General features: G+C 40.2%; 1 protein-coding gene across 1 annotated transcript in view; it reads left to right on the plus strand.

Moving 5' to 3' along the window:
• Window positions 1-26,459, plus strand: part of COL4A1 (collagen type IV alpha 1 chain) — a 156,769-nt gene that overhangs the window by 88,671 nt on the left and 41,639 nt on the right. Inside the window, exons 3-22 of the mRNA XM_004447022.5 lie at window positions 3,703-3,792; window positions 3,899-3,943; window positions 4,998-5,042; window positions 5,150-5,212; window positions 5,707-5,760; window positions 5,926-5,952; window positions 8,332-8,415; window positions 8,502-8,564; window positions 10,499-10,534; window positions 11,049-11,090; window positions 12,452-12,538; window positions 13,032-13,058; window positions 13,217-13,267; window positions 14,161-14,205; window positions 14,296-14,349; window positions 16,146-16,187; window positions 17,682-17,766; window positions 18,290-18,325; window positions 20,580-20,744; window positions 23,676-23,771. Of these exons, the coding sequence (XP_004447079.2) occupies window positions 3,703-3,792; window positions 3,899-3,943; window positions 4,998-5,042; window positions 5,150-5,212; window positions 5,707-5,760; window positions 5,926-5,952; window positions 8,332-8,415; window positions 8,502-8,564; window positions 10,499-10,534; window positions 11,049-11,090; window positions 12,452-12,538; window positions 13,032-13,058; window positions 13,217-13,267; window positions 14,161-14,205; window positions 14,296-14,349; window positions 16,146-16,187; window positions 17,682-17,766; window positions 18,290-18,325; window positions 20,580-20,744; window positions 23,676-23,771 (1,237 nt within the window). The remainder of the gene's footprint in view (window positions 1-3,702; window positions 3,793-3,898; window positions 3,944-4,997; window positions 5,043-5,149; window positions 5,213-5,706; window positions 5,761-5,925; window positions 5,953-8,331; window positions 8,416-8,501; window positions 8,565-10,498; window positions 10,535-11,048; window positions 11,091-12,451; window positions 12,539-13,031; window positions 13,059-13,216; window positions 13,268-14,160; window positions 14,206-14,295; window positions 14,350-16,145; window positions 16,188-17,681; window positions 17,767-18,289; window positions 18,326-20,579; window positions 20,745-23,675; window positions 23,772-26,459) is intronic.

Consider the following 26,459-nt stretch of genomic DNA (forward strand, 5'->3'; position numbering starts at 1 on the left):
TGTCAGCTAATTGTATAGCTATTTGAATGCTTATCCTGTCTGCTGTGCTCTGGTTCCCATAATAGCCTTGGACAGAGTACAGGCTTTTAGATTATTCATGTGCACTTTTGTCTGAACAAAAGATTAGGAAAGGAAAAAATACATGGGGGGGTGGCAAGAACCATGTTGACAGAGGAGTCACTTCCTTTTTAGCTACTTAATTTCAAAACTCTTGGGATCTACGGATTGCTTAAGTGCTCCAGTGACATTTGGGAAAGAATGTGTTCTTGCGGTTAAGGCAAGAGCTGGGAATTCAGATTTCTGTATTCTGTTCCCAGGCGTCGGCAGAGGTCATCCAGTAACATGTGACAAGTCAGTTAAGCATCGGAATCTTAATTTCTCTATCTGTGAAATGGACATAAAAGGGCTGATACCTCAGGCTAACGTAATGTTGGTAAATTATTTAATGTTCTGCTGGGAACCAGTTTGCTCTAGTGACCTAGAAAAAACATGGAGTGGGCTGTAAGCTGACCTCATTGCTATTTTTGGCTTTAGTGCTGACTCAATGAGAAACTTGTACAAATCAGCTAATCTGGCTCTGGCTTCAGTGCATTCCATGGTTAAAATGAGAATTTATAAAATCTTATCTTTGCTGGTTTCTTAATGATATTAAGTACTAAAAATGTTACACCACATGTCTTGGAAAGCGTTCACATTGATGTGTCTTTCACGTGTCTTTCCTACTGCATGCTAGGTTATTTAAGAATACCCAAGCCAAAGTTGTTGTTTTTTCCTTTTTGCCAGTTGTTTGCAGTATAGTACTGTTACGTTTTGGGGAGATTTTCCTACATCATAATAAAAGATGAATGATAGATAGGATGACTGCTTACAACATACCTCCTTATGTCATCAGTATTTTCTGCAGTTGTTTCCTGTTGCCATTACTTTAGCTGAAGAATGAGTGTGTCTAGGTAGCTCCTCATTTGAACAAGTCTTGGCCTGAGCCTGTTTTTCTTTCCCAGCTATTGCAAGGCCTCAAGGAGAGGGAGCCAGCGTTCCATGTCAAATCCTGTGCCCAGGCTCCTCAGTGTATTAGCATCTGTTCTTTCTGGTACATTCCCTGGATGCTGCTGTTCCAAACAAGCAAGCCAAATTGCAGAATTTGATGTTCTTAAATCCATTTACTATTTTACTGTGTCCTCTGGAGTTTGAAATAATCTGTTCCATATTTATTCAAATGCTGTTTCTAAACTCCAGACTCACACTTTTCAATTACATGTAAAACTCTATGGTGATGAACCAGTGGTTACACTTACAAGTTCAGAACTACATTTCTGTAGTTATTCATATGCAATATGTGGTTAATTCGTCAGCAATTCCAAGGACTGGCTGAAGTGTGTCAGAAAGAAAGATGACTTTGAAAGCAGTTGCTTTGTATTATTTCGGTTATATGACTATGATAGACTTTTAAGTAACTCTTGATAATGTGCTCTTTGCAGAGTAGATTTTATGTAATATATAACTTGTCAATTTAGTTTTACTTTGAACTAATATAAGGTTAAGAAAAGTACTGAGCAGTAGGTAATCCTGCCTGTGTGCTCTAAAGTGCTGTCTGCTTTTTCAAAAATTTTTTAAGTTCACTCAGTTAGGCTCCCGTCTACCATATAGGAGGTCTAGGTTTTGATGCCCGGGGCCTCCTGGTAAAGGCAAGCTGGCCTGTTTGGTGAGCTGGCCCACACGGGTGCTACCCTGCGCAGAAGTTCTGCCCATCGCAGGAGTGCTAGCCCATGCAGAGAGCTGACACAGCAAGATGATGCAACAAAAAGAGACACGGAGGAGAGACAGTAAGAGACACAGCAGATCAGAGAGCTGAGGTGGCACAAGAGAATGATTGCTTCTCTGCCACTCCGGAAGGTCCCAGGATTGGTTCCCGGAGCTGCCTAATGAGAATACAAGCAGACACAGAAGAACACACAGTGAATGAACACAGAGAGCAGACAATGGAGGGAAGGGGGAGAAATAAATAAATATATATATTTTAAAAAGATTTATTTTATTTCTCCCCACCCTCTCACTGTTTGCACTTGCTGTCTGTTCGTTGTGTGCTAGTCTTCCTTCCTGGAGGCACCAGGAACTGAACCCAGGACCTCCCATGTGGGCAGGAGACACCTAATTCCCTGATCCACTTCCGCTCCATGCTTTCTTGTGTCTCTCTCATTATGTTTTCCGCCTTGTGTTTCTTATTTTTATTTATTTATTTTTATTTCTCTCCCCTTCCTCCCCCCGGCATCCCCCCCCCCCCCCCCCGCCAGTTGCCTGCTCTGTGTGTCCATTTGTTGTGTATTCTTCTGTGACCGCTTCTATCCTTATCAGGGGCACCAGGAACCTGTGTTTCTTTTTGTGTGTCATCTTGCTGTTTCAGCTCTCTGTGTGTGCGACGCCATTCTTGGGCAGGCTACACTTTCTTTCGCGCTGGGTGGCTCTCCTTATGGGGCGTACTCCTTCCATGTGGGGCTACCCTACACCGGGGACACCCCTGCATGGCAGGGCACTCCTTGCGTGCATCAGCACTGTGCATGGGCCAGCTCCACACAGGTCAAGGAGGCCCGGGGTTTGAACTGCGGACTTCCCATGTGGTAGGTAGATGCCTTATCCATTGGGCCAAGTCCGCTTCCCTTGTTGTGTCATCTTGTTGCGTCAGCTTGCCACTCCAACCCATCATGTCAGCTGGCTGTCTTGCTCATCTTCTCTAGGAGGCACTGGGAACTGAACCCTGGACCTCCTATGTGATAGGTGGGATCTCAATTGCTCGAGCCACATCTTCTTTCCCCGTCTGTCTGCTTTTAAATGACCTAACAAAGGTTACTACTTAATCTACTTAAACAAGAGTTTTTCTTGATTTTTTATCATGATAATGAATAATTTTATTCTGGCAATCTAAATATGGCAGTCTCAGTAAAATATGTCATCAGGTTGCTGGCTCCCTCATGCCATGGAGTAAATGTTTCCAGATAAAACTCATTTTTCCATGTTCTTATCCCAGCTTTATTCTTCTTGCTAGTTTGTTGTACTCACATGCCATAAATATCCATTATCTTCTATTTGCTATCATCTGTCCTACAGTTTCAAATCCTTTTTCCCTCCTCTTCACATGTATAGTTTACATTCATCCTTCAAGGGCCAGCTGAAAATCAGAACTCTACAGTCTCGCTGCCATTATTTTTCTTGTTCAAATGTATTATAATCCTTGTTGTGTCAGCCACAAGTTTGTATCATTAATAATATTCATTACTTTTTAAGTAATGTTTCTTATTTCTTTTTTACCTCCCAAAAAAGGGCAGAGACTATACATAAATTTTGATCCTATCTTTGAAAAAAAAACACATTTCAAAGCCTATCAACAGACCGTTGATTGCACAGGAAGGTCTTGGCATCTTGTGCTGAAACTCACATCATCTACGCACACCTCCTAAAGGTATCTAAAGGCAAGCACTTGACCTTGACGGTCTGTTCACAAAATCTCAGTGCCGGATCTGTGACTATTTCCTGCCCTCAAAGAGCTTAAAAGAGAGTGGCGAAAAGCTGCCTGAATAGGAGTTCATTTGTAGCATCTATTTTCAGATACTCACTCTAGCCATAAGCAGGTTGAATGATACTTAGAAAGGTTGATTACTGACGTTTTTCCTCTCTATTTTTAAGCTGATTTATTTTTCTGCTCTCTAGGGAGAAAGAGGCCTGCCAGGGTTACAAGGTGTCATTGGGTTTCCTGGAATGCAGGGACCTGAGGGACCACACGGACCTCCAGGACAGAAGGTACATTAAGTATAATTTTTTTCCCAAGGGGTGGGTTTGTGAATTTAAGATTACAAACATGCTTGAAATAATGAGTGGCCTTAATATCCTTTCTATTTTCTGCCAGGGTGATACTGGAGAACCTGGACTGCCAGGAACAAAAGGGACACGAGTGAGTACAGGCGGTGCTCGTGGTTGACGATGATGGTGGATGGGGTCTAATACCAGGGAGGCATAAAGAGTGGACAGACGCTCGCGCTCCTCCCCCCTGCTTCCTAACGGTCAGGAGGGAGGAGTGGGTGCAGGCTGCCCCTTCTCTGCCTCTGCCTTCTAGGGCCCCATATCCTCCGCCTCTCCCCCGCAGAGCTCAGACGAAGAGCACTGAAAGCCGACCATAGCCCGCCATCTCCTGACCTCAGTTCTTTTGGCCCGCGGGGCTGGTTTCCATCACGCACACTCGCTTTCTCCTGGTCATTCTTCCTCAGGGATCTCTTGGGGCTCTGTTTTAATTGGGGGTGGTGGTAGTGTACAAGGCAGTAAAGAAAGATGATTTCAGTGAATGGGGAAAGTGATCATATTTTCACAGCTCTTCCTTCCTCGTGCGCGCTTTATGTTCTTTGCTACTTGCGTTCCTGGGAAATGCACGATGAAGACCTTGGAAAGCAAAATTTGAAAACAGGAAAACATTTGTACGAAAAACGTCAATTCTGTGATTGTTGTAGAGCTAAACAGAATGGTACACTTTTTGCATTTGTCTGCACTCCCACGGCGTCTTTGGGGAATGGACAAAGTAAATTACTTTGTCATCATTCGTGAGCCAGAAGATCTAGAGCAGCCAAGTTCAAGTACCTCTGTGTTTTGAGTAAAAGGATTCTATTTTCTGATGAACTAGTGCTGTTCCACAAGAAACAACGGCGAACTCTTCCCCCGCAGGGGGCTGATTTATTCTGTAAGGAGGCGATGAGGACAGAGTTACCTTGTGTGTGGGCAGTTTTGATTTGAGCAGTCGTTCATGGTCCGCTTTTGACACAGCCTTACCCCTGACCCCCTGGGGATCTCCTCCACTGGGCGGACCCTCCCCAGAATGCCCTGTCTACTTGGGCCCTGTCGGTGGCATGTTCTGAATGTCAGGCTTTAGGGTTTGACGTCATTAACAAGGTGGCTGCGGTGGAAGGGGATGAGGCGGCTGTGCGCTCGGTTTAAACGCTTTTGTTTCCATTCTACAGGGACCACCAGGAGCATCTGGTTACCCTGGAAACCCTGGCCTTCCCGTATGTATATAAAATGCCCTCTGCTTCCTTTATGCAACTTTTTCTATATGCGCTGTCACTATCAGTGGTTTTCTATTTTGACGACTTTTTCACGTTGTTAATTACAGGGTATTCCTGGCCAAGATGGTCCTCCAGGTCCTCCAGGCATCCCCGGATGCAATGGGACAAAGGTAAGTCAGAACCAAGACTTCCCCGCTTTGTGTAAGTTTGTATATTAAGAATTCAGGTAAGAGTGTTCTGTTAATGCACTTTTATCTGCTCTAATGGAAAGTTACTTCTATTAAAACTTTATTTGGTAGTGAAATACAGTTTTCCCACATTTAATGTTTAGGAAAGATATAACTGTGCCTTTTTTTTTGGTAGACTCTGGTCCTAAAAATGCTTTTAAACACCAAATTTCTTACCTGTTATCAATGATTGCATAATATTAAAAAATAGTGTTATTAATCCTTGGCCCTATTATTTATGCTATCAAATATATGTCTTCTTTCATGAACTAACATCCGGAAATATATCTTGTAGCAAAGCATTTTTAGGAAATGATTTTTAGCCAAGAAATGAAAGTTCTTTGGTGGGTGGGAGCGGGTGGCATCCGAAGGCGAGCGGCAGGACGCTCCACCTGCTGTTCACGGTGCTGGTGAGTGACCGTCTCCTGTTCCTCTAGGGTGAACGAGGGCCTCTTGGGCCTCCCGGAATGCCTGGATTTGCTGGAAATCCTGTGAGTACAGAGTTGTTTAATTCAGAATTTCTTTCTCTGGTCATTGTTTCTCAATTCCCATTCCATTTTCAGTTGTCTTCTTCCCCTCCCCCCGCCAACTTAAGTCTTAGTGGTACTTTGAGGAAAAAAGGACTAAAGGACTAATGCAAATTTTTTCTTCTCTAGGGACCCCCAGGGTTACCAGGAATGAAGGTACATCTTATTTTATTGGATGATTTTATTCTCTTGACCTTTGATTATTATGTTTACTCTCAATAGTTTCCTTCAAATACAGTTGGCTTTTTGAGTTGCCATTAATCTCAAGTCCCTAGATGATCAATTCAGTCATACTACAGGGAAAAAAGAACAGTGGCTCAGGTTAGATGCTTCATGACCCGGCACCCTGCATGCAGAGCCAATCCCTGGCCTTTCTCAGCTTGATTCTCCCCTTCGTGTCACGGGTGGGATACAGACCCTCTTGAACCGCCCCCTCCCCGCCCCCCACACAGGAGGGCGATCTGGTCCCTGCTGTCAGGAAAGGGATTCTCTTCCTCCACCCTTACGGGCGCCTAGAGAAAGGCCCGGGCAGATCCCACCGAGCCTGGTCCAGCACGGCCCTGGGCACTGAGACCACAGGGCGGTGTCCTCGTGAGCGGCCCTCTCCTCTGGCCGCTGCCCCGCCTCTCCCTGACCTCTTTGGCCAGTCAGTCTTGCACCCAGCACCTAACCCTGATGTCCAAAGCATGCAATGTGAGATCAGCGCTCCAAAAAGAAACCTGCGGGGGCCTCCCCTACCAATGCTTCTACTCTTTTAACCTTTAGGGGTCCTCAAACCATAAACCCAGGTGTCATTATTTTTAATTTTCGATTTTTTACTTTGGGAAAATTGCATATAATTCTCTGTCTGTCCCTTTTCTTCTCTTTCTCTTTTTTTTTTTTTTTTGCTTTTCTCAATATTTTATTTAATAGAGAAGAGGTCAGCCATTCTGAGAGGATCCTTGCTCTACATGCAGTAAGTGTAGAATTAAAATACAGGCTCATAATCAGCGTATCACACAGTTGATAATTTTTCTGCTTCCCAGACCTATGTGAAAACTAGGTTTCCATAACTTTATGTAAAATTTCAACACCAGGTAATCTCAACTTTTGTCTGATGTTATACACTAAGCTCCAGCTTTCCGAATAGTAAAATGAGGCTAATAAATGTACTTACTTCCAAGAGCCTGACATAAGGTAAGCTTCGGCTTTTATAATGCAGCCTGACTTACAATGACTATTAGCTTTATCATTATCCACATATTGATAAGTTTAGCATATTTTAAAATAAAACCACTTTCTTCTCACTTTCCAAAAGGGTTCAGAAACATAAAAGATATTAATAATACTGTAAGTCAAACAAAATTAGGTAAGTAAATCTAAGCCTACTTAAAATATGGCACGCCAAACCAAGTGCAGAAAAATTTCAGGCCATCTATTAAGGATTCTTTTCTCTTTTTTTTTTTTAAATTTTATCTTTTTATTGTACTGTTTTTTGTGTTTTTTTAAATTTCATCTTTTTATTGTACTGTTTTTTTAATTCACTTAAAAAATATTACATTCAATCTTTCTTTTTTTGTTAATTGTTTTTTTCCGTTCTTCTCTCTCTCCGATTTCCTATTTCAACCTCTCTTCCCTCTTCTTTTTTCCTTTCTGTTTTCTTCCTTTCCTTCTTTCACTTGAGATTCTTGTTTCTTTTCTACCCCCCAATTCTGTATCCAATTCTTACCATTTTCACATCCACATTTTCTCTCAAGCGCACCCTCCGCAGCACTACCACCTTGCACAGGAGCCAGGAGATGTTTCATAGTGTGTGTTCAGGGCGTCCATGAGGCAGTGTGTGCTTTGCTGTGTCCCTGCTGCTACGGCCGCCTTCACTGCGTGCCGGGAGTTAGGAGAGCCTCTCCTAACCTAGCAATGGTGGTCGATAGCTTTCAAAGCCTGTGCCACCAGGGCACCAGTGTCTCAATGCTCAGCTGCACTTATCAACGAGTGCACTTTGTCATTTTCATGCTGTGCCTTGGTAAAGTTCAGGGACTGTGGGGCATTCAGGCTTTGGCTGAGCCATGTAAAAGTTTCGGCGGTTTTCCAGTAGCTCTACTAGAGACTAACACTCACATCCATGAGGTTGAGTGTTCTTGGGTCCCCGCGTTTCCTTCCAAATGCCTAAGAAATAATATCCTCATAACAGTCCTGCTTTTATGAAAATGAAACAATCCTTATTTCACAAGAGCATCTTGTGGCCACGATCTTTCTATGAGAGGTCAGGCCCCTTATCTAGGATTTCAGCGTGTCTACATGGGACAGCACATCAGATTTCTTTTACCTTCAGTCCTGATTGCAGCCAAAATGATTGTGTAGCAGTTTACACTGATCAGGAGAGCAGCAGGAATGAATAGGGTAGATTACCCCAGGCTGTTTACTTCAACTTTAGACAGTCTAAATCCTAGACCTTCGGACAGTCCCCTGCAGTTTGCATGCCTGTTATTCCGTGAGTTTTGTCTCTTTATGTGAGCATGAGCATTGATGACATTATTTTATTTTTTCATCTCGTAGGGGGATCCAGGTGAAATTCTTGGCTTTGTGCCTGGGACACTGTTGAAGGGTGAAAGAGGATTTCCTGGACCCCCAGGAACACCAGTAAGCATTTGTTAAATCATTATAAGCTTATGCAGAATCACCTCCTACTTTGCATTTTAATTGTTTTCTTTCTTAATAAATCACAGGGTTCGCCAGGATTGCCAGGGCTACAAGGTCCTGTTGGCCCTCCAGGATTTATCGGACCACCAGTAAGTTTGGGGGGGGCCTATCTTTCTGAGGTGACCATTCAAAGGAGAACCTGTATCGGGGCATGATAATTAATAATTTAATGAAAAATCCACTCACTGGCCACCTCACTTCATTTGGATCTGGGAGAATGAGCTTCTTTCTTATGAAAACATTTGGCTGGCACCTGTGGTCCACACATTTGCAGAGTTGTGTGAAGAACTGCCTGGTGCTACGGCAAGGAATTTAATTAATTTAGGGACTAACTGGATACCAGAGTTATGTACGGCCGGAAGAAGCTGAGCTATAAGATAGGTAAAGCAGTCTCTGCCTGGGTGACTTTACCACGAAGCAGGGGAGAAGAGCTCAGAAAAGTGTAATTATACCTGAGGGTTCTGGCTTGGGTAGGGCTTACAGAGGCAGACCAGGCCACAGCAAAGAAGCCACTTCACATTTTACTTGTTAAAAACCCAGAGATTAAATTCCCAGGAGATTCTATTTGTTCTATTGTATTGTCCTACTTCACAGCTAATCGTTCTTAGCTAATCATTTTCCAGGGGAAGTTGGTGTCATCTCCTCCATGCTCACACATTTCTGAGAGCACAGGAATGTTATTAGCAGGACTTATATTTATCTATAGAACATCATGTTAATTAGGAATGAATAATGCCAATGAATTTACTATATTTGAGTCTTCTTGAAAGATTTTCAGTCTTAACTTTTTAATTTGTTTCTTTTTGTGAAATTCAGCAGTTCTCTCCATTCATAAAACATAGTCTCATTTACATTCTTATAAATAAATGGACTCATTTTTATGAGTAAAGAAACTAGGATTTTTTTTTCCCTTTGAAAAGTGATTTTCAAAAGCATTAGGAAATTCTGTTGCAACCACTAGATGTTATTTGATTTCACTACAGTGTACTCTCTTAAAGAAATTGTTCAGTTTTAAAGACAAATGGTATATCTAAAATGGACAAACGTCATTCCCAAATTAGAATTTCCTGGGCACATAGAGTTTGTCTGTTGATTTAACATATCATCTACTAGCCTGACATGTTCCTAGACTATTGGAATCCATGGGTCAATGCCTAAGAGTTTGAGGCACTTGCAACCTCTTAATTATCATCATGGACTAATTTCTGATTACTTTCAAAGTTTACAGTTCTAAAGCACAGGAAAAATATTTAAATATTTAACAAAGTAAATTATGTTAATGACAGGCTCTCAAGATAACTAGCTGTCAGCACAAAGAAGCATTTAAAACCTCACTGGGACAGGAGTGGATGAGGCTCAGGTGGTTGGGCACTTGCCTCCCATGTGGGAGGTCCTGGGTTCAGTTTCCTGTGTCCCCTGGAAAAGGTGAGCAGACAATGAGCAGACAGACAAGAGAACTATCTGGGGGAGGGAGGGGATAAATTAAATAAATAAATAAATAAATAAATTTAAAAACAAATAAATAAATAAAGCTCATGAGGGCTATTGTCTTAGTTTGCCAGGCTGCTATGACAAATACCACACAATGGGCTGGCTTAAAACAGGAATTTATTGACTCAGTTTCAGAAGCTCAAGAAATTGCTTTCTCCTCAAAGGCTGTAGCCTTCTGGTGCTGGCTTGCCTTCACCCTCGGGGCTCCATGCCATGTGTCTCTGCTGCTGCCACACGGCCCTCAGCTTCTTCTTGTGCCTGCTCTTCTGATTCACTGACTCTAGCTTCTCCTGACAGTGTCCTAATTTCCCTTGCCTTGTTAAGGACCTAGAAGTAAGGATTAAGACCCAGCCAGATTCACCTGGGCCACACCTTAACTCAAAAGGGCACCCGTCATCTCATGGGCGTATTTGCATATGAGTTTACACTGGCAGGAATGTGAATTACCACTAAGAACATACCTTTCATCAGGGTACAAAGGTCAGTCTGCACAGTCATGAACCATATTTAATTAAAATGCTCTCCCTTACAGGGTCCCCCAGGTCCTCCTGGCCCCCCAGGTGAAAAGGTAAATTTTTTTAGTTGTCTTTCTTTGGCATTAATATAGGACTATTGTGAAATTGTCATAACTCATTCTTTAAGCTCCTGTGAAAAGCTTTGGAAAATTATAATTTCTTCTGTTCATCTGTCCGTCCATCTATCTGATCTATCCAGGTATTGTCTATCTATTGAATGATCTGTGGATTGTCTCTCTATCTCTCTATCATCTTTCTTTCCATCCATCCTACAGTCATTGTTTTGGAATCACTGATCGTTCCCTTGGTTTCCTAAAGCCAGGGTTAAAAAATCTGAAATGAAAAATAAATGGTTGTTATAGAATTCTTTGTCACTAATACTTTTAAAAGTCTTTTCATACAAATTGAATACCACATGGTCCTTATTTTCTTGAAAGTTTTGAGCTCATTGTGGGACAAAGTTACTGCCTGAAATCTACCATCTTTAGCATTTTCTGTGCAGTTTGTGGGGTGATTTTGAACGAAGTAGACAACTCTAATAATGAAAGTCTAATTTTTAATCAACAGGGTCAAATGGGCTTAAGTTTTCAAGGACCAAAAGGTGATAAGGTGAGTTCACATTGCTGTGTAGTGTTCTCATGTTTAAAATCACAGCTCTAAACATGATAGAATTTCCACTTCTGGATTGACATTTAGACCCTGGTAACAAAAATTTATTTTCTCTACATGTTCTTGAGTTTGTTAGTGTTTCTCAAAAAAATCAAGCTAGACTTTATTAAAGTGCTCTGGTGCAGTCTGCAGAGAGTACAATGAGGCTATTAATCCCAGTTATCTGTACAATCAAAGTGTCTCTAGGCAGTGATAAAGCCTAGATTTTATTATAAAAGAGTCCAATTTAGGACTTGAATATTAATACCATAACTATATTAAACCCTGCAGTGATGAAGGCCATCATAATGAGAATTAGGAACACAGTTGGCATTTGGTTCCCATTCCCCACTCAGCCTCTTTTCTCCAGTAGGGCAGGTCAGAGTCCTCATGGGCATGGGTGAAAGTGATCCAGGTATAGGAGGCCACAGACCAGAGCAGGCAACTTCTTCTTAGGAAGGTCCCAGATCCTTTGGTGTTCTCTGCACCAATTTCTCTGGATCAGAACAATGAAATGGGCATTAAGTGGAGGATTCTTGAAATTCATGCCGTTCCTCTACCAGAGGGCCCACCTTCATCTCCACTAATTTTTAAGGTGGTGTAGATGGTTGCCACCAGGTGGCGCCAAATGCAGCTGGTACCTGAACACATTTGGATTGTACCGTGGGTCACCCACTGCCTTCCACCCCTAATTTTTGGCACAGTCTTTTCTTAAGCCTCACAATAAAGTGATACTGAAATTTACACAGTGGAAATTTTTGGCCCTCACTCACTGTGCTATAGCTGGCTTTCACTGTACTTCTGATTGCGACTAGCAGTTAACGATGCTTGAGGAAGAAAGCACTTATGGTCCTCTTGGTCTTGATTTTACCTAAAAATGTCTCCTTTCTTCCCAGGCACTGTTAAGTAGTTCTTGTCATTTTCCTTCATGCTATTGAAATACAGTAGTACAATGTGTATATGTGTGTATATTATACATATATATGTATAAATATCTATATGTATTATTTATGCATATATATGTAATTAAAATATGTAGCGTATAGATATTGTATACAATACAATTAACATAATGTGAATATAATGTATATATTGTATAATTTTTATATATTAATGTATTAATATATATGATTTGTTATTTGGTGTACCATCTTTCTACTGAAATTTAATTTTCTGCTAGGTGATGATAGGTTGGAATAGAAGGAAGCATAATTACGTTTTAAAAATAGATGTGTTATTTGAGGCATCTTTTCCCTCCGCATTTTTTATTCTTTGGGTAGTTATTTCTATGCCTAATTAACTCTCAAATTTTGCAACAACAGGGTGAACAGGGGGTCAGTGGGCCTCCAGGAGTACCAGGACAAGCTCAAGTTCAGGAAAAAGGAGGCTATGCTACCAAAGGAGAAAAGGTATGAACAGATTTTGTCCAGTGAATACTGTCTTTCTAATTATGACAAATTCGAAAGGACAGAGGTAAACCAGGTCAAATACAATTTCCCCAGCTACATTCAACCCTGGCCTGGAAAACAGATATGTAGATTTTCCTCCCCATTTTTGTGAGCATCTTTGAGAGTGACAGCAACAGGAGACTGATTTGAGGCTGGCTCACTTAAAGTAAGAACCTCCTAAATGGACTTAAACTTAGGGATAGCTCTGGGTCTGCAGGAAGGAGACAAATTGAGGAGTAGAAGAGAGTTCTGGTCTTCCTGAATGAAGCCTCATTAACTCTACCCTTCTTAGAGTCATAGCCCAGTCAATGCTAGGAAGTGAATACCTGATACCTACATTAATTTCTATGTTAATATATGAGGAAAAGTTCTTTTCCATTTGCACATTAAATGTAGCATAAAAAATTGATATGCCTGTTAGTATTGATCTCTCTCTTTTAAAATATTCTTTTAGGGTCAAAAAGGTGAACCTGGGTTCCAAGTAAGTCGTAAATTCTTATTTATCATTATTATTTTTATGTGAAAGTATTGGATTTAACTTACAGGCTTATTTCTCCATAAATTTAATATTTATGTATTATAATGTTTTACCTAAATATGTTAATGTACCTAACGCCTTCTCTTTTTTGTGCTTTTAAGGGAGTTCCAGGATTTGGAGAGAAAGGTGAACCTGGAAAACTGGGCCCCCGAGTAAGTGCCTTTCATTCCTTATTGTAAAATAATTTTCTTTCATTCCTAGAAGCATGTGTTCATGGAAACATAAGACTGGAAGAGGCCTCTAAAGGATCTTCTAGTATATCCCTTTCACCTCCAGGAACGCTTTTCTGAAATCTTGGTTAGCAGACATACAGAGAGCTGTCATCATTTGAAAGACCTTCTGGGAAGGCTCAGGCCTTTATTAATTCAGGTGACCTCACTCCAATGGTGGGGCCACCTGGGGTGGAAGGATGCCTCCTTGAAGCAGCTGCCCACCAGCTGTGCCATCACTTTAAAATACCCACTGGCCTGGATCAAGAGCAGTTGGTTTGTCCTTGCTGCTGCCATTCCTGACAGCGCTGGAGCCAGCCCTGAGCTCCCACCCTGCACACGAGTCTCTGGACTGAACCACAGCCAGGAGCAAAAGATGCTAAGATGCTTCTCGCTTTACAGAGAAGTGCTCGGCACCTTGTATGAGCTGCCAGGTGCCTGAAACGTTTAAGGTTTCCACCTTGAAATAATATAGGGAAACCTCCATTAAAATGAATCATTTGCATATTAGCTACCAGGTACTGACTTGCCAATAGGAAGACTTCTGTCATGTTAACTATGCTACTGAAAATGTTGTGGATCTCTTAGAAGGCTTTGTAACTAACCAGACTGTTTTAAATTGAAAAGTCATCCTCTATTGCTCATTTTTGTAGTTACTCATTGTGTAATATAGTGCATGTTATCTTAGTATTGTCAGCTGAAAGCAAGAACCCTTATTTTACTTTGCACGTGGTTTCATAAACGAGGCAACGTATTAACTTGTATTTGAGTCACCTTGGTGTTTTATTTATTATTATTACTTATGAAATACTAAAGGCTAAATCTTTACTGTGCAGGGAAAACCTGGAAAAGATGGTGAAAAAGGAGAAAAAGGGAGTCCAGTGAGTACTTCCCTGAAATTTTTCAAAGCAGTCAACCTCTTGACTTTCCTAGCTTGTGATTGTCTCTGCTCTTCCTCTTTTCCATTTTAGGGTTTTCCTGGTGACTCAGGATACCCAGGACTCCCTGGCGGAGAGGGCATGAAGGTAAATGGTGACATTGTATTGAAGTTTTCCTTTCGTTTTGTAGTCCAACCCAGAAGTTGGTTGATTTTAATCCCCTAGAATGAAGGAATATAGACTCAGAAAAAAGTAATTGATGCTCCATATGGGTAAAAAAGCACCTTTATTTAATGGTATTATTCGTGTGCATGGATTTTCCAAGGTAAATTTATAAAATGTTCTACTCATTTGTGCTTTTCTGTCATTTTCTTGCTAGATTGATTTTCCCCCTGATTATAAAAAACAGAAAATGTAGAATGATAGAGTGAAGAAAATAAAGCTTACCTGTAATTCTGTTACCCATTCAGAAATGGTCAGAGTTAACATTTGTCCTTTTTATATAACACTTGGAAAAAAAAGAGATTGTACAGTACACACTGCTTCTTCGCATAGTGATTCAGCATGGATATATTCTGATGTCAGTATATTTAGTTCTGCATTAACATTTTTAATGTCCATGTCTTTTATTGCAGGACATTTAGGTTATTTCCAGATTTTCATTATTGTAAACATTTTTGTTCAGTTACCTGATTATTTCCCTATCATAAATTGCCCAAAGTGGAGTTGCTGGGTCAGTGATTAGTCTCTCTTTTGGAGCTATGCTATATGCCATCAGATTGCCTCTACAAAGGCACTTCCACCAGCCTTCCATTTGGCTTGTTTTCAAACCTAAAAAAAAAAAAAGATATGTGAATTTAAAGGCAGAGAAAACTCAAAAAGTTGTTTCATTTTTCTCTTTTAAGCATGCAACTCAGTAATTTAAATCTATTAAAATCAAATAATTTTGAGAAGTCATCTCTGATGATGAGTGAAAAACTAGGGCAGGAACCTCAAGATTTTTTTACTAAAGAGGACAAAAGGAAAAATTCTTTACTAATAATGCAATTTTCTGAGAAAAGTAAAATTCTGTAGAGCTTAAAAGGTAAATATGTTTAGATTATATTAGCTAAAATGCTTTAAGTTGAATAGATATTCCTAAAAGAAGAGTCTCATTTTCAAATAAGAAATATTAAAACTTCCAATTTTTAATTATGCAATTTTATACCTTAGCTTAAGAGGAAAAATGTACATTTATGAAATAATGTCCATATCTTTGGGCTTTTAAAAATATTATTTTGATGTTTATATATGAATATTAGCTATAAAAGGGTTAATTTCTTTGAGTTTTTCATCTAGCATGAATTAAATTAAACTTCAAAGTGGTCAGTGTTTGTTCACCCATGTTTGTTATTCATGCTGCCTTTTACATGGAAAGAAAGCACCATCGATAGGCTTATATTATTATGACTTCCAGTGCAAATTTAGAAAATTTATACCTAAAACCTCAAATAAAATCATATATATCTGTAAGAAAATATATTTAGACATCATAATCCTTCATATCATTTTATTTCATTTATTATTTTTTACTTCATTAAGGGAGATTCAACTTCCATAAAAAATGATTCTATTAATGTTCTCAGAGGTAGCTTGCAATCAATGGAACAAATATTGTGAACTCTCTTTGTAAAGTGATTAATTAGCCTCCAATTCCTGATTTGTAGAAATCTTGATTTCTGTACACCGTATTTGTGCAAAGTAAAATGAAATGCATTTTTTGTTCTAAAAGTCCTGCAGCACTTTCAGCTAGTCAGCCATAATGGATACCAAAGAGGAACATAGTTTTAGTGTATGGTATCTGCATTTCTGTTTTTCCAGAAAAAGGAAAGCCTAATCCTGCTTTCTCCTGGGCAAGCCTAACGGTAAAAATATACAAATTCTGTTATTTTTTTCTTTTGTAGGGAGAAAAAGGTGAAGCAGGGCCCCCAGGACCCCCTGGAATTGTGAGTAAAAGTAATGTTTCTTTCTGTGAGAGTTTTTGAAATGAAGAAAAGAAAGAAGATGGTGCTAAATTGTTGCATGCCCTATCATAATATTTCCTAGAATTGCATTGTCATGTGAAATAATAATTATACATTTTGTATTGTGTGGAGTTCGATATTTTTTATTTCATTTTGATCCTTTCCACATATCCTTAAGCCACTGAAAATGAAGAGATTTATGTGAGGATAAGAGTATTAGCAACGTATTTTTTAAACTTTTTGAAAAATAGTCCATTAAAGAACATTTTAATAAGAGAAACAGACATTTGAATGGACAAAATTGGACTATTATAGAAAAACAACTTTTATTTTTGCAAGTGCTATTCTACACCTTTCTGTATTTTTGATTCTTGCCATTAATGTTGTAACCCTTTTTCTTCTGAAAAATAAATACTCTTCATGTTTACGAGTTAGCTTCACAATGATCACTTTTAATATCCTGTCAGTGTGATGTGCCGTAATTGTTTTAATCATTTGCCCCAAGTCCTTTTGGAAACACTGAAAATGTTACTGCTCTTGTTTGCTGCATTCTTTCGTTGTGTCAGGTAATGTGGCAATGGATGTATTTGTTCATGCGATTGTGGGTGTGTTCGTGTGCAGGGGGGATGTTTGAATAACTTGCCTTACACGGAATTAACAAGATATTGGATCAAAGTGCTGAGCCTTCCTAATGCTTTGACTACTTCCACATGTATTTGTAGTTCTGGTTCCATATTTGTGGTGCCACCAGCTGCGAGTGAATATCCTCTTTTTACTTTAACCTCATCAGCATGGAGTGTTAACAGTTCCATAATATTTGCTAATTTAATTGATGCCCACTGGGCAATAGGTAGTATTTGACTTTATTGCTTTCCTTAAATTTCAGTCATTTAGAATTTGAGGGAACTAGAACTAGTTTGCTACTTGTTAATGAGGCCCAAGGTACATTCTTTTTGCCCTCTATCCCTTATGATCTTAAGGAAGATGCCACTTTTGGCCACTTGAAAAATTAAATAAAAGCAAAAGTCAAAACAGAAAAAACCTCCTTCAATAAATAATCTGGAGTGCTCCTGTTTTTTATTGCTTGAGGGAATTTAAGAGCAGTCTTCTGATTAAAAAGGAAAAAAAAAAGCTTTAAAGTCAAATAACCATCTTATGACTTGTATGTACATTTAGAAAACTCCAAACCTAAATAGCAAAATTAATAGTGTTGTAAAGTTAACTCACCAGAGGGCTAAGAAAGATGTTACCAGGCAAATTATTACAAAAGGAAGTAAAGCTGTATGTATTTCCTACTACAAGCATTATTCATTTTATATATTTTTGAGATTATTTTTCTTCTTCTTTTTTTTTTTTTTTTACTGTCACATTTCACGAAATAATAAAAAATGTGTTAGGTTTCTTCGTTTACACTGCTGTGTAGCTTTCAGCCCCTCCCATGTCACAAGGTTGATCTTCTTTTCTTCTTTAATTTAGGTTATAGGCACCGGACCATTGGGAGAAAAAGGAGAACGGGGCTACCCAGGAGCTCCAGGCTTTAAAGGAGAGCCAGGCCCCAAAGGTAAGCGTCTTCCTTCCCTCTCTCCTTCCTGTCCCTTTTCATTCCCTCACTTTTCTTCCCTTTCCCTTCCCTGCTCCTCCCTTTCCTCCCTTTCCTCCCTTTCCTTCCTTTCCTTTCTTTCCTTCCTTTCCTTCCTCCCTCCCTCCCTTCCTTCCTCTTTTCCTCCCTCTCTTCTTCTTTCAAACTCCTCCTCCCTCCGTTTCTCCCTCTCTCCCACTCTTTCTCCATTTTGGCCGCTCCCATTCACATTTTGAAGCCTCTGCACACCTCCTATAATTCTTTAGTGACAGAGTCTGAAATTCCGTTCAGTGTCACGTAGCATCTCAAGGAGCCTTACTCTGACACTGTAGCCTCAGGAGCACAGCAGCTCCACAAAGGACAGACAGATGGTTAAAGCACAGTAGTCTGTGTCCCCCTTGAGCCTCGATGCACATGGAACACACCTGGTGAGATTTTTAGCGAAGAAATCTAAGGTGTAAATAAACAATGCGCTATTCTCAGTTTGTCCACTTTCTCTTTTAAGGCTTGCCAGGAATACAAGGCCAACAAGGTCCTCCAGGTAAGAATACCTTTGTATGCTTTTGTGGTTTATATTTGGAACGTGTTTATTATTTGCATTAGAATAGCAAATATTTGCATAAAATAGCTAGCAAGATTACTGCACATTTTTCTATCCATGAAAGCAAGAAGGGTTCATAGCAAGTGTCTATTTTATATTTGCTAAGTTACAGGTTAACATGTAATTCATAAATACTTACATCATGGGGACCACCCCTTCCCTCTAATCAGGTCGAGGGTACTCTCCCTGGTCTTGAGGTCTCCATGCTGAAACTAACACCCCACCACTGCAACCTCACTTCTCCAGAAAGTTTCCTGTCTTTCCCCAGGGCCCCCTGTCTCTAGTGCAGGCAGGTTCATTCCACCTCTGCACCTTTGCTGACACTTGTCCCTTCTCTGGCATGCCCTTGTTTCTCACCTCATGACCTGCCTCCCTACTGCTGTAGTTGACTTTAATCTGACTCTTCTCTGGAGTCCTGCCCCACTCAGCATATATTTAACATATACTTGTTTCGTGCATACTAGGCTTACATGTTCCAGTGGATTTTGTATTACAGAGACTAAGGGTTGTATTTCTATATGTGTATGAATACATATGTGTGTGGGGGGGGGGTGCAAGAAGGTATGTGTAATTTCCCCCCAGTTTTTACAGCGGATATGGTTTAAGTACCCTAATGGAAACTCTCAAGGGCCCTAGAATTTGCACTACAACTGAGTGCTCCCAGTCCTTAGGTTTTAAGTTCTCCCAGTGCTCCCTCTACCCTGTTTTGCTTAAACAGACAACATTCCCTGCACAGGCCACTCCCCCCCATCTCCTCTCCCCTATCTGAGATGTGTTCCAGTAATGACCCAAGGCAGGTCCTTCAATTCATTTGCTCTTTTTCCTCCTGCTTGCTTAACTTTTTGGTTCTACACTAAATACTTCTAGTTTCTTTCTCTTCAACTGCTTTCTTCTCTTTGATTATCAAAATTACTGGATCTTTCTGCCCTTCTAGTGACCATGCCACTTCACTTCTCCTCTTAGCGTATGCCATATTTACTTTCTATAACCATTAAAATTCCACTGGACTGCACTGGTAGAAGTCTTCTTGGCTTCTCCCTTGCCAAAACCACTGTTCTCTTTTCAATCATGTTTGCATCCTCTGCTTTATATTTGACACTGTTAATTGCTGTCTGCACCTCAACACAATTATCTGCCTCAATTCCTTGGGTGCTGAATTGTTGGACTGGCCTCCTGCCTATTTAATTGTCCCATTTTTTCTTTCCTAATAGAGATGCTTTCTTTCCTTACCTACCACTGGTTGAGGTTCCTAAGTATATGGCTAAAACCCTTTTTGACTACCTTCCTTCATTTTGCTTCCTTCAACATATTACACTTGTGGGTTTTACAATTTTAAAGTTTCTCACCACTGATTCAAGTTAAATGGTATCTATTCATCTTTCTTCACAACTCCCATCATTTGATTTCCTTTTCCCCATAGTCAGTATGTTTTTACTCTTCTTTCTTTGCTCTGCTTTGTTCTTTGTTCATGTCAAGTCTTCTACATCATACTTCTCTCATCTGTCCCTTTCTTATACTCTCCATCTTCACAGCCAGATGCTGAGTCCAGATATTTGCCTTAATAAAATAACCTTGACTTTTACTTGTGACCCTTTGAATCATTCTCTCAAACTTTGTATCAAAAATCTTCTCAATCACAGGACCACATTATTTTACCCTTTAAAAATGTACATTGGTTATACATGACTTTATATGTTCAGACCTAGATTGATAACCTTGACTTTGAACCTCTTCACAGTCCCATTTTATTTGTCCTTGACTTGATTTTTCTGCTCTTTCCTCTAGATTGCCAGTCCACTTACCATCTCCTTTGCTTCATCTCCATTTGTATTTTGTTTAATGATGTTTTCATACTTTTACTGTTTAAGTAGAGATAGAATATGCCCTCTACCATGTTTTTGTTCATACATTAAGAATACTGTATCCACTGAGTGAAATTCACAGATTTTAATGTCTACATAATGGGTCCTTTTTCCCTGAAGTTAATTAGTAGGAAGTCTTTAACTGTCAGCATTTATATGGTATGAAGTGTGCAAATTTATTTTGTTTTTACTTTTCTAGAGTGGTTCCCCATTCAGTGCAAGTCTACTAATTATTTTACTGTGAACAGAGTTAGTCAAATTAGATGGGTTTGTGCTGTAGATATTAAAGTTTGTATTGGGATCATTTACATGCGATTTTGTTCTGGTTTAAGGCTTCCCTGTACCAGGGGAGCATGGTGCTCCTGGCTTCCCTGGGCAAAGAGGAGAAAAAGGTGACCAGGGATTTCCAGGTGCATCTTTGCCTGGACCAAGCGGAAGGGATGGGCTCCAAGGCCCCCCCGGCCTCCCTGGACCCCCTGGGCAGCCAGGCCACACAAGTAAGTTCCCTCTGGGATGTTCTCCTCTGGTGTCCATTCAGAACAAAGCTGGGTACTCTGTCAACTCTCCTGAGTTAAAGTGTATTAGGAGTGGCTCGGAGGTCCAATTGTTTATTATCTATATTCCACTTGGGTGTCTTGCAGAATTAACTGTGCTTAAAATAATGGAATACTAAAAATGTAAAGAAACACTGATTTAAAGAATAAGAAACATGTTAACTAGCCCTGAGTTTCCTGGTATCTAAGGTGAAAAGTAAAGACATTGAGTTATCTAGTTTTCATTGAAGACAGAAGGCATTCTAGTTCCTCCAGAGAAACTAGAACTAAGATCGAAAACAAAGTATACCTGCATGCATGGGTACAGATTGCACGGCATATGTGATAACATAATAAGTGACTTCAAACTTGACATGTTGGTAATGGGAAGGGAAAATGGACCACCTGTAGATTACCATGGAACGTCATGATTTTATGAAATGTGGAGAATGAAGATGAAATATTCATTCAATCCAAAATCAGTTTTTCTCTGTTTATAAGAGGAGATTGTGAGCATCAAAAGTATCTTTGGATTACTTATTCATTCAACAAATATTTGAGTGCCTACTTTGTGCCAGGCACTGTTCTAGGAGATGCAGCAATGGCAAAACACTTTAAAAAATATTGTCTTCATGGAACATGCAATCTGAGGAGGAAGAAAGACATAAACCAAATGAGAAATAATCTGTATGGTATGGAGGAAATGATGAATGCTAAAGGATAAAAACAGAGCAGAGTAAGGCAACATGGAGTTCTGGAGGTGGGAGTGAGGTGGGATCATGGCATTGTAATTTTAAACAGGGTGATCAGCAAATACATGAATGAGGTGAGGGAGCCATTCTTGGGAAAATCTAGGAGAAGGGCATACAAATATGGTCATCTAAAGTTCATATCAATACAGAATGTTCTGCTTTGGTTAATTGAGTATGAAATATTAGCCTAACTCATAATATCTACCATCCTGATTTTCCAGGTTGCCCTTTGAAGTCAATGTAAATTAAGTAATTCACATTTATGGAGTATTTAGTGATAATTTATAAATGAGAATTTTTTTTTCTAGATTTACAGTATGTGTCGAAGAGGCTCCATCTTAAAACTTAACTGCTACCTGAAGCCTTATTAGTAGCTCATTAACTATGCATCAGTTAATCACCCTCCCTGTCTAGATTTCTGCATTCCAAATCGCTACTACATTCTTGTCCCATATGGTTACAGTCTGTTCTAGGCCATGTGTGACTGCAGGTACTCTCGATGAGCAGACATTGTAAAATGTGAAATCCCAGACTGCCTTTTAGAACTTCTCAAAAATAATCACTGTATTCTTGCCTTGGACTTAAAATTATTTTAAATTGATTTTGTGGAGGACACATCATCATTTTCTTATTAGGTATGGGAAGGGATTTCGGTTAAGGTGAGGAGGTGTGTGCTGGGAAAAATACATAATAATTCTATGCCTCACAATATCCCAGAATCAGGGAATTATTATATGCTAACACCAGAGAAATGTCACTTCTCTGTAGTCAAGGAGGGATTGATCTTTAAAGCATAAAAGTTAACTCTTTGGTCCATGGCCATCAGTCTCTTTGAGCATAGGTCAAAGGGTCAACAAGGAGTTAAACAGAAAAGGAAACCTTGAGAGCAGGGCACATAGTAGGGCTGCAGCGCCCAGATGACAAGCAGTTATCACCACCTTAGCCTTTCTTCCTGCCTGTACTTTATTGGGAGAGGCCCACTGAAAAACAAATAAGCAGCAAACACACAGTGAAGAAAGAACACGTCCACCCTCAGACTTTTTCTTAAATTCTTTTTCCACCAAGCACTAAGCAAAGTGATAAAACTGGAAGGTGCTTGCTCATTTAAGTATTCTTGTTCAGGAAGGCAAAAACCACGGGTGCCCACTTGAAAACTTACAAAAAGCAGAGAGAACTGGATGGGGAAGCTGGAAATGTTGACTCTGGCGAATGCCTTCAAGCCAGAATGAGGAAAGCACCCAGGCAAACCAGAGGCCCGTTTTTTTTGTTTTTTTTTTTTGTATGAGGAGCCTTGGCAATGTTCAGATGACTGCTGCCGCCTCTAACCTTGTCTTCTCAGTCATTATTAGATTACAGCAGAAAGGAAAGGATAGGGAAGCCTGGGCTCTAACTCATGACTGTTTGGATTACAATCATGACAAGAATGTTCCAGGCAGAAGCAGCATGTTAAATTTCTTACTTTGTCATTTTTCTTCAAAAGTAAGAGAGAAGGAAGTATAAACTCTCTAGCAGTTTGTATATGAAATATTAAACAATACTTTTTTTTCTAGTACCCACAACAGATGGTGTTTGCATTATCATAATTTATTTTTGTGCCTCTTTTCATCCATGATGCTCAGAATTGCATATGAACAAACAATTAGAGGCATTTTCCCATGGGCAGTCTGCACCTCTGAAACAATGATTACTTTGTTCTAAAGTTACTTAAGGAAAAAAAAGTTCTTCAAGTCTCAGCTTTGACTTTACCAGATATATGACCGTGGACAAATCACTTATTTTGAGCCTCAAGTTCTTAATTCTGTGAAACAAGGATGATGGCACCTACCTTGCAAGACAAAAATGAAATAATGTACAGGAAAGGGATTTGTGAATTGAAAAATACTTCAGAATTGTAAAATAGAACTGTTAGCAGCGATTGTTTGGGATGCTGAGTGGATGACGTACTATGTGTTAGTCATGTTTTTCAAGTTAATATCCTAGGATTGTTTGAACCAAATTGAAGCTGGGTTTCAAATATTTATCAAATAGCCTAAAAATAGTTTGGTTCTATACTAGAGATTGACTGAAGAGGGTGAAAATGCATAGTTTCAGTTGAGTGAGAATGCTGCTATAATTTTTTTTTATGATCAATAATCAATTTCAGATGGAATTGTGGAATGTCAGCCTGGGCCACCGGGTGATCAGGGTCCTCCTGGAACTCCTGGGCAGCCAGGATTGGCTGGGGAGGTTGGAGAGAAAGGTAAGAGATGCTTAATTTTTTAAAAAGGTGATTGTGTTTGCACATATTAGATTTATTGCCACATACTTGCTGACTTTGGGGTGGGTTAGAATGGGCTTGGATATTTTCTTCCTTCATTTGAAACTGTCCTCAGAATCCATCCTTAAAATAAATGTCTCTCTATAAATCTCTTGCATTTGTCCTGATTTGAACCTGAGAGAGAAGCTTTAGTCTGGGAGGGAAATACAGAGCCTTAGTCCTGAAGGTCAGACTTCTCACTCTTTAGCATTTCCACAGCTAATGAAGTCAACCTTTCCAATGTGGACATAGTTAGCAGGTTAAACTCTCAGTCAGATCGAAATAGCATCACCGACTTTCAGTTCAAAGTTTGAGAGCTACTTTCTCCAAGCATGCTAGACTTTCCTTCAAGCCAAATCACAAATCTGTTCATGGAATGCTTACTACCCCCTCCAAGCCATGTTCACATCAACAGTGTGAGCAAATTTGCTACTGATGGAAGGATGGCAGTTTTACTCTGGCTTGGAATTTTTTCTCTAATGTTTTCAAGTGTTTGCTGTGATATCAACACAGGACACATATTTTAATCTCTTCAGCAGTCTTGGAAAAAAAGGTGGATTATCACTGGATCCACCATCTTCCTTGAGTGTATAATAAACAATGGAGGGAAGCAGATGTGGTTCAAGTGATAGGGCCTCCACTTACCATATGGGAGGACCCAGCTTCAGTCCCTGGGGCCTCCTGATGAAAAAGAAGAGAAAGCCTGCCTGCGCAGTGAACCAGTGCCCATGTGGTGAGCCAAGTGCCCACACAGCGAGCTGACTACCCATGTGGTGTCCGCATGTTGAGGCAAGTGCCCACATGAGTGCCCATGTGGTAAACCGAGTGCCTGTGTGGATGCCCAAAATGGTGAGTCAGTGCCCGTGTGGTGAGCTAGTGCCCACAGGCGAGCCAGTGCCCACATGGCAAGCCAAGTGCTCATGCAGCAAGCTGAGTGCCTGTGCGGTGAGTCACACAGCAAGATGATGATGTAACAAGAGAGAGTTGAAGGGGAGAGTCAAGGTGAAGTGCAGCAGAGACCAGGAACTGAGGTGGCTCTATTGATAGGGAAACTCTCTCCACATCGAAGGTCTCCAGGATTGAATCCCAGGAAATCTTAGAGGAGAAAAACAAGAAGAGAAGACAAAAAAGAGAAATAGATACAGATCACACAGTGAATAGACACAGACAGCAAAAACAGCAGCGGGGGAGTGGAGGAAAAAAAACAGCGGATATTTCGATATTGATATGTTTGGGTTTTTTTTTTTTATCTCCCCTCCCCACTTTGTGGCTTTTTTTTTTTTTGCATGCTGTCTGCTCTCTGTGTCCATTCACAGTGTGCTCTTCTGTGTTTGTTTGGTTTTTTTTTTGGCTTTTCTCTCTTTTTTGTTGCATCATCTTGCTGAGTTGGCTCTCCGAGGTACCTGTGGGCCAGGCGGCTCTCCACAGCGTGCTGACGAGCACGTGAACCCAGGGCCTCCCATATGGTAGACGGGAGCCCAACTGATTGAGCCACAGCCGCTTCCCAGATATGCCTGTTTTAACTGGTGGGGAGAACAAAGAGGAGACTGCTCAAAACATCAAGCCCATTGTGTACCATTTCTGCCTTTGGATTGTAAAGAATTTTTGGTTTTCAGAAGTCTAAAACACAAATGCTCCATGGAAAATGATTTTAGCAAACAGAGAATTTTGGCAGCCACATAAATCGCAGAATCTTTGAGGGAGGGAAATGATCTTAGAAGCCATCAGATGTGTGCCACCAATCAGAGTCTCTTTGTCATTTGAGTCCTCTTGTTACCAGGTGCTTTCCAAGATGGACGGTTCCATTTTGTAATAAATCTAATGGTTAAAAAGGTCTTTATAGTAAGATCTTATTTAACCATCCCATGAATCCCAAAAGAAGCTTCCTATCTTCCCTGTATCTTTGAATTTCTATTATAGAACCATCAGCCTACCCAGATGATAGCTTGTTAGCATATTCACCACCCACTTCTAGTCTTGAAAGCAGAGAAACCCATGAAACTCAGAACATAGCTTAATTATTAGCTGAGTTGTATTGAATGGGTTCCCATTCTGCCCGTGGAAGAACATAAAATGACAAAGTGTGCCTCGGACCCGTTTTTCAGTGACTTGGAGCTACCTGCTTTGATCTGTTTCCATTTCTGACTTTAAGACCTGCTGGAATGGGCTGTTCAGTAACAGCACCCGAGGCTAGGGGAAGAACCTTTAGGGAAAGAAGGGGAAGGGTGGTGAACACAAGCCTCATGATGGCCCTCGACGACACCGTTCCATATTGTGCACTTTTCCATCTATATTATGCTTGACTTGAAACCAGATATTTGAATGTTTAAGATGTAGGCCTATCTAAGACACTGTTAGACCTTTCAGCCTCATTTGCAAATCAAGACCTAAGATATTAGAATTTCCTGAAGAACATTTTCTCCTCTTTCTTTCTGCTGTGGTCTCTCTCTTATGCTGACTCTTTGTGTAAGTCAGGTATTTATTCTTACCTTTGTGGCTTCTTATTCATATTGATTAGCCATCAGCCAGTAACAGAGATTTAAAATCTAGGAGATTTAGTTCACTAAAGAATACTAAAGCCAAGAGGAAAAATTGGGAAGATTTAGAATTAGAGACAGAATTGTACAAGTC

The sequence above is a fragment of the Dasypus novemcinctus genome, chromosome 15 (assembly GCF_030445035.2).
Source record: "Dasypus novemcinctus isolate mDasNov1 chromosome 15, mDasNov1.1.hap2, whole genome shotgun sequence".
In the NCBI taxonomy this organism is placed as follows: domain Eukaryota; kingdom Metazoa; phylum Chordata; class Mammalia; order Cingulata; family Dasypodidae; genus Dasypus; species Dasypus novemcinctus.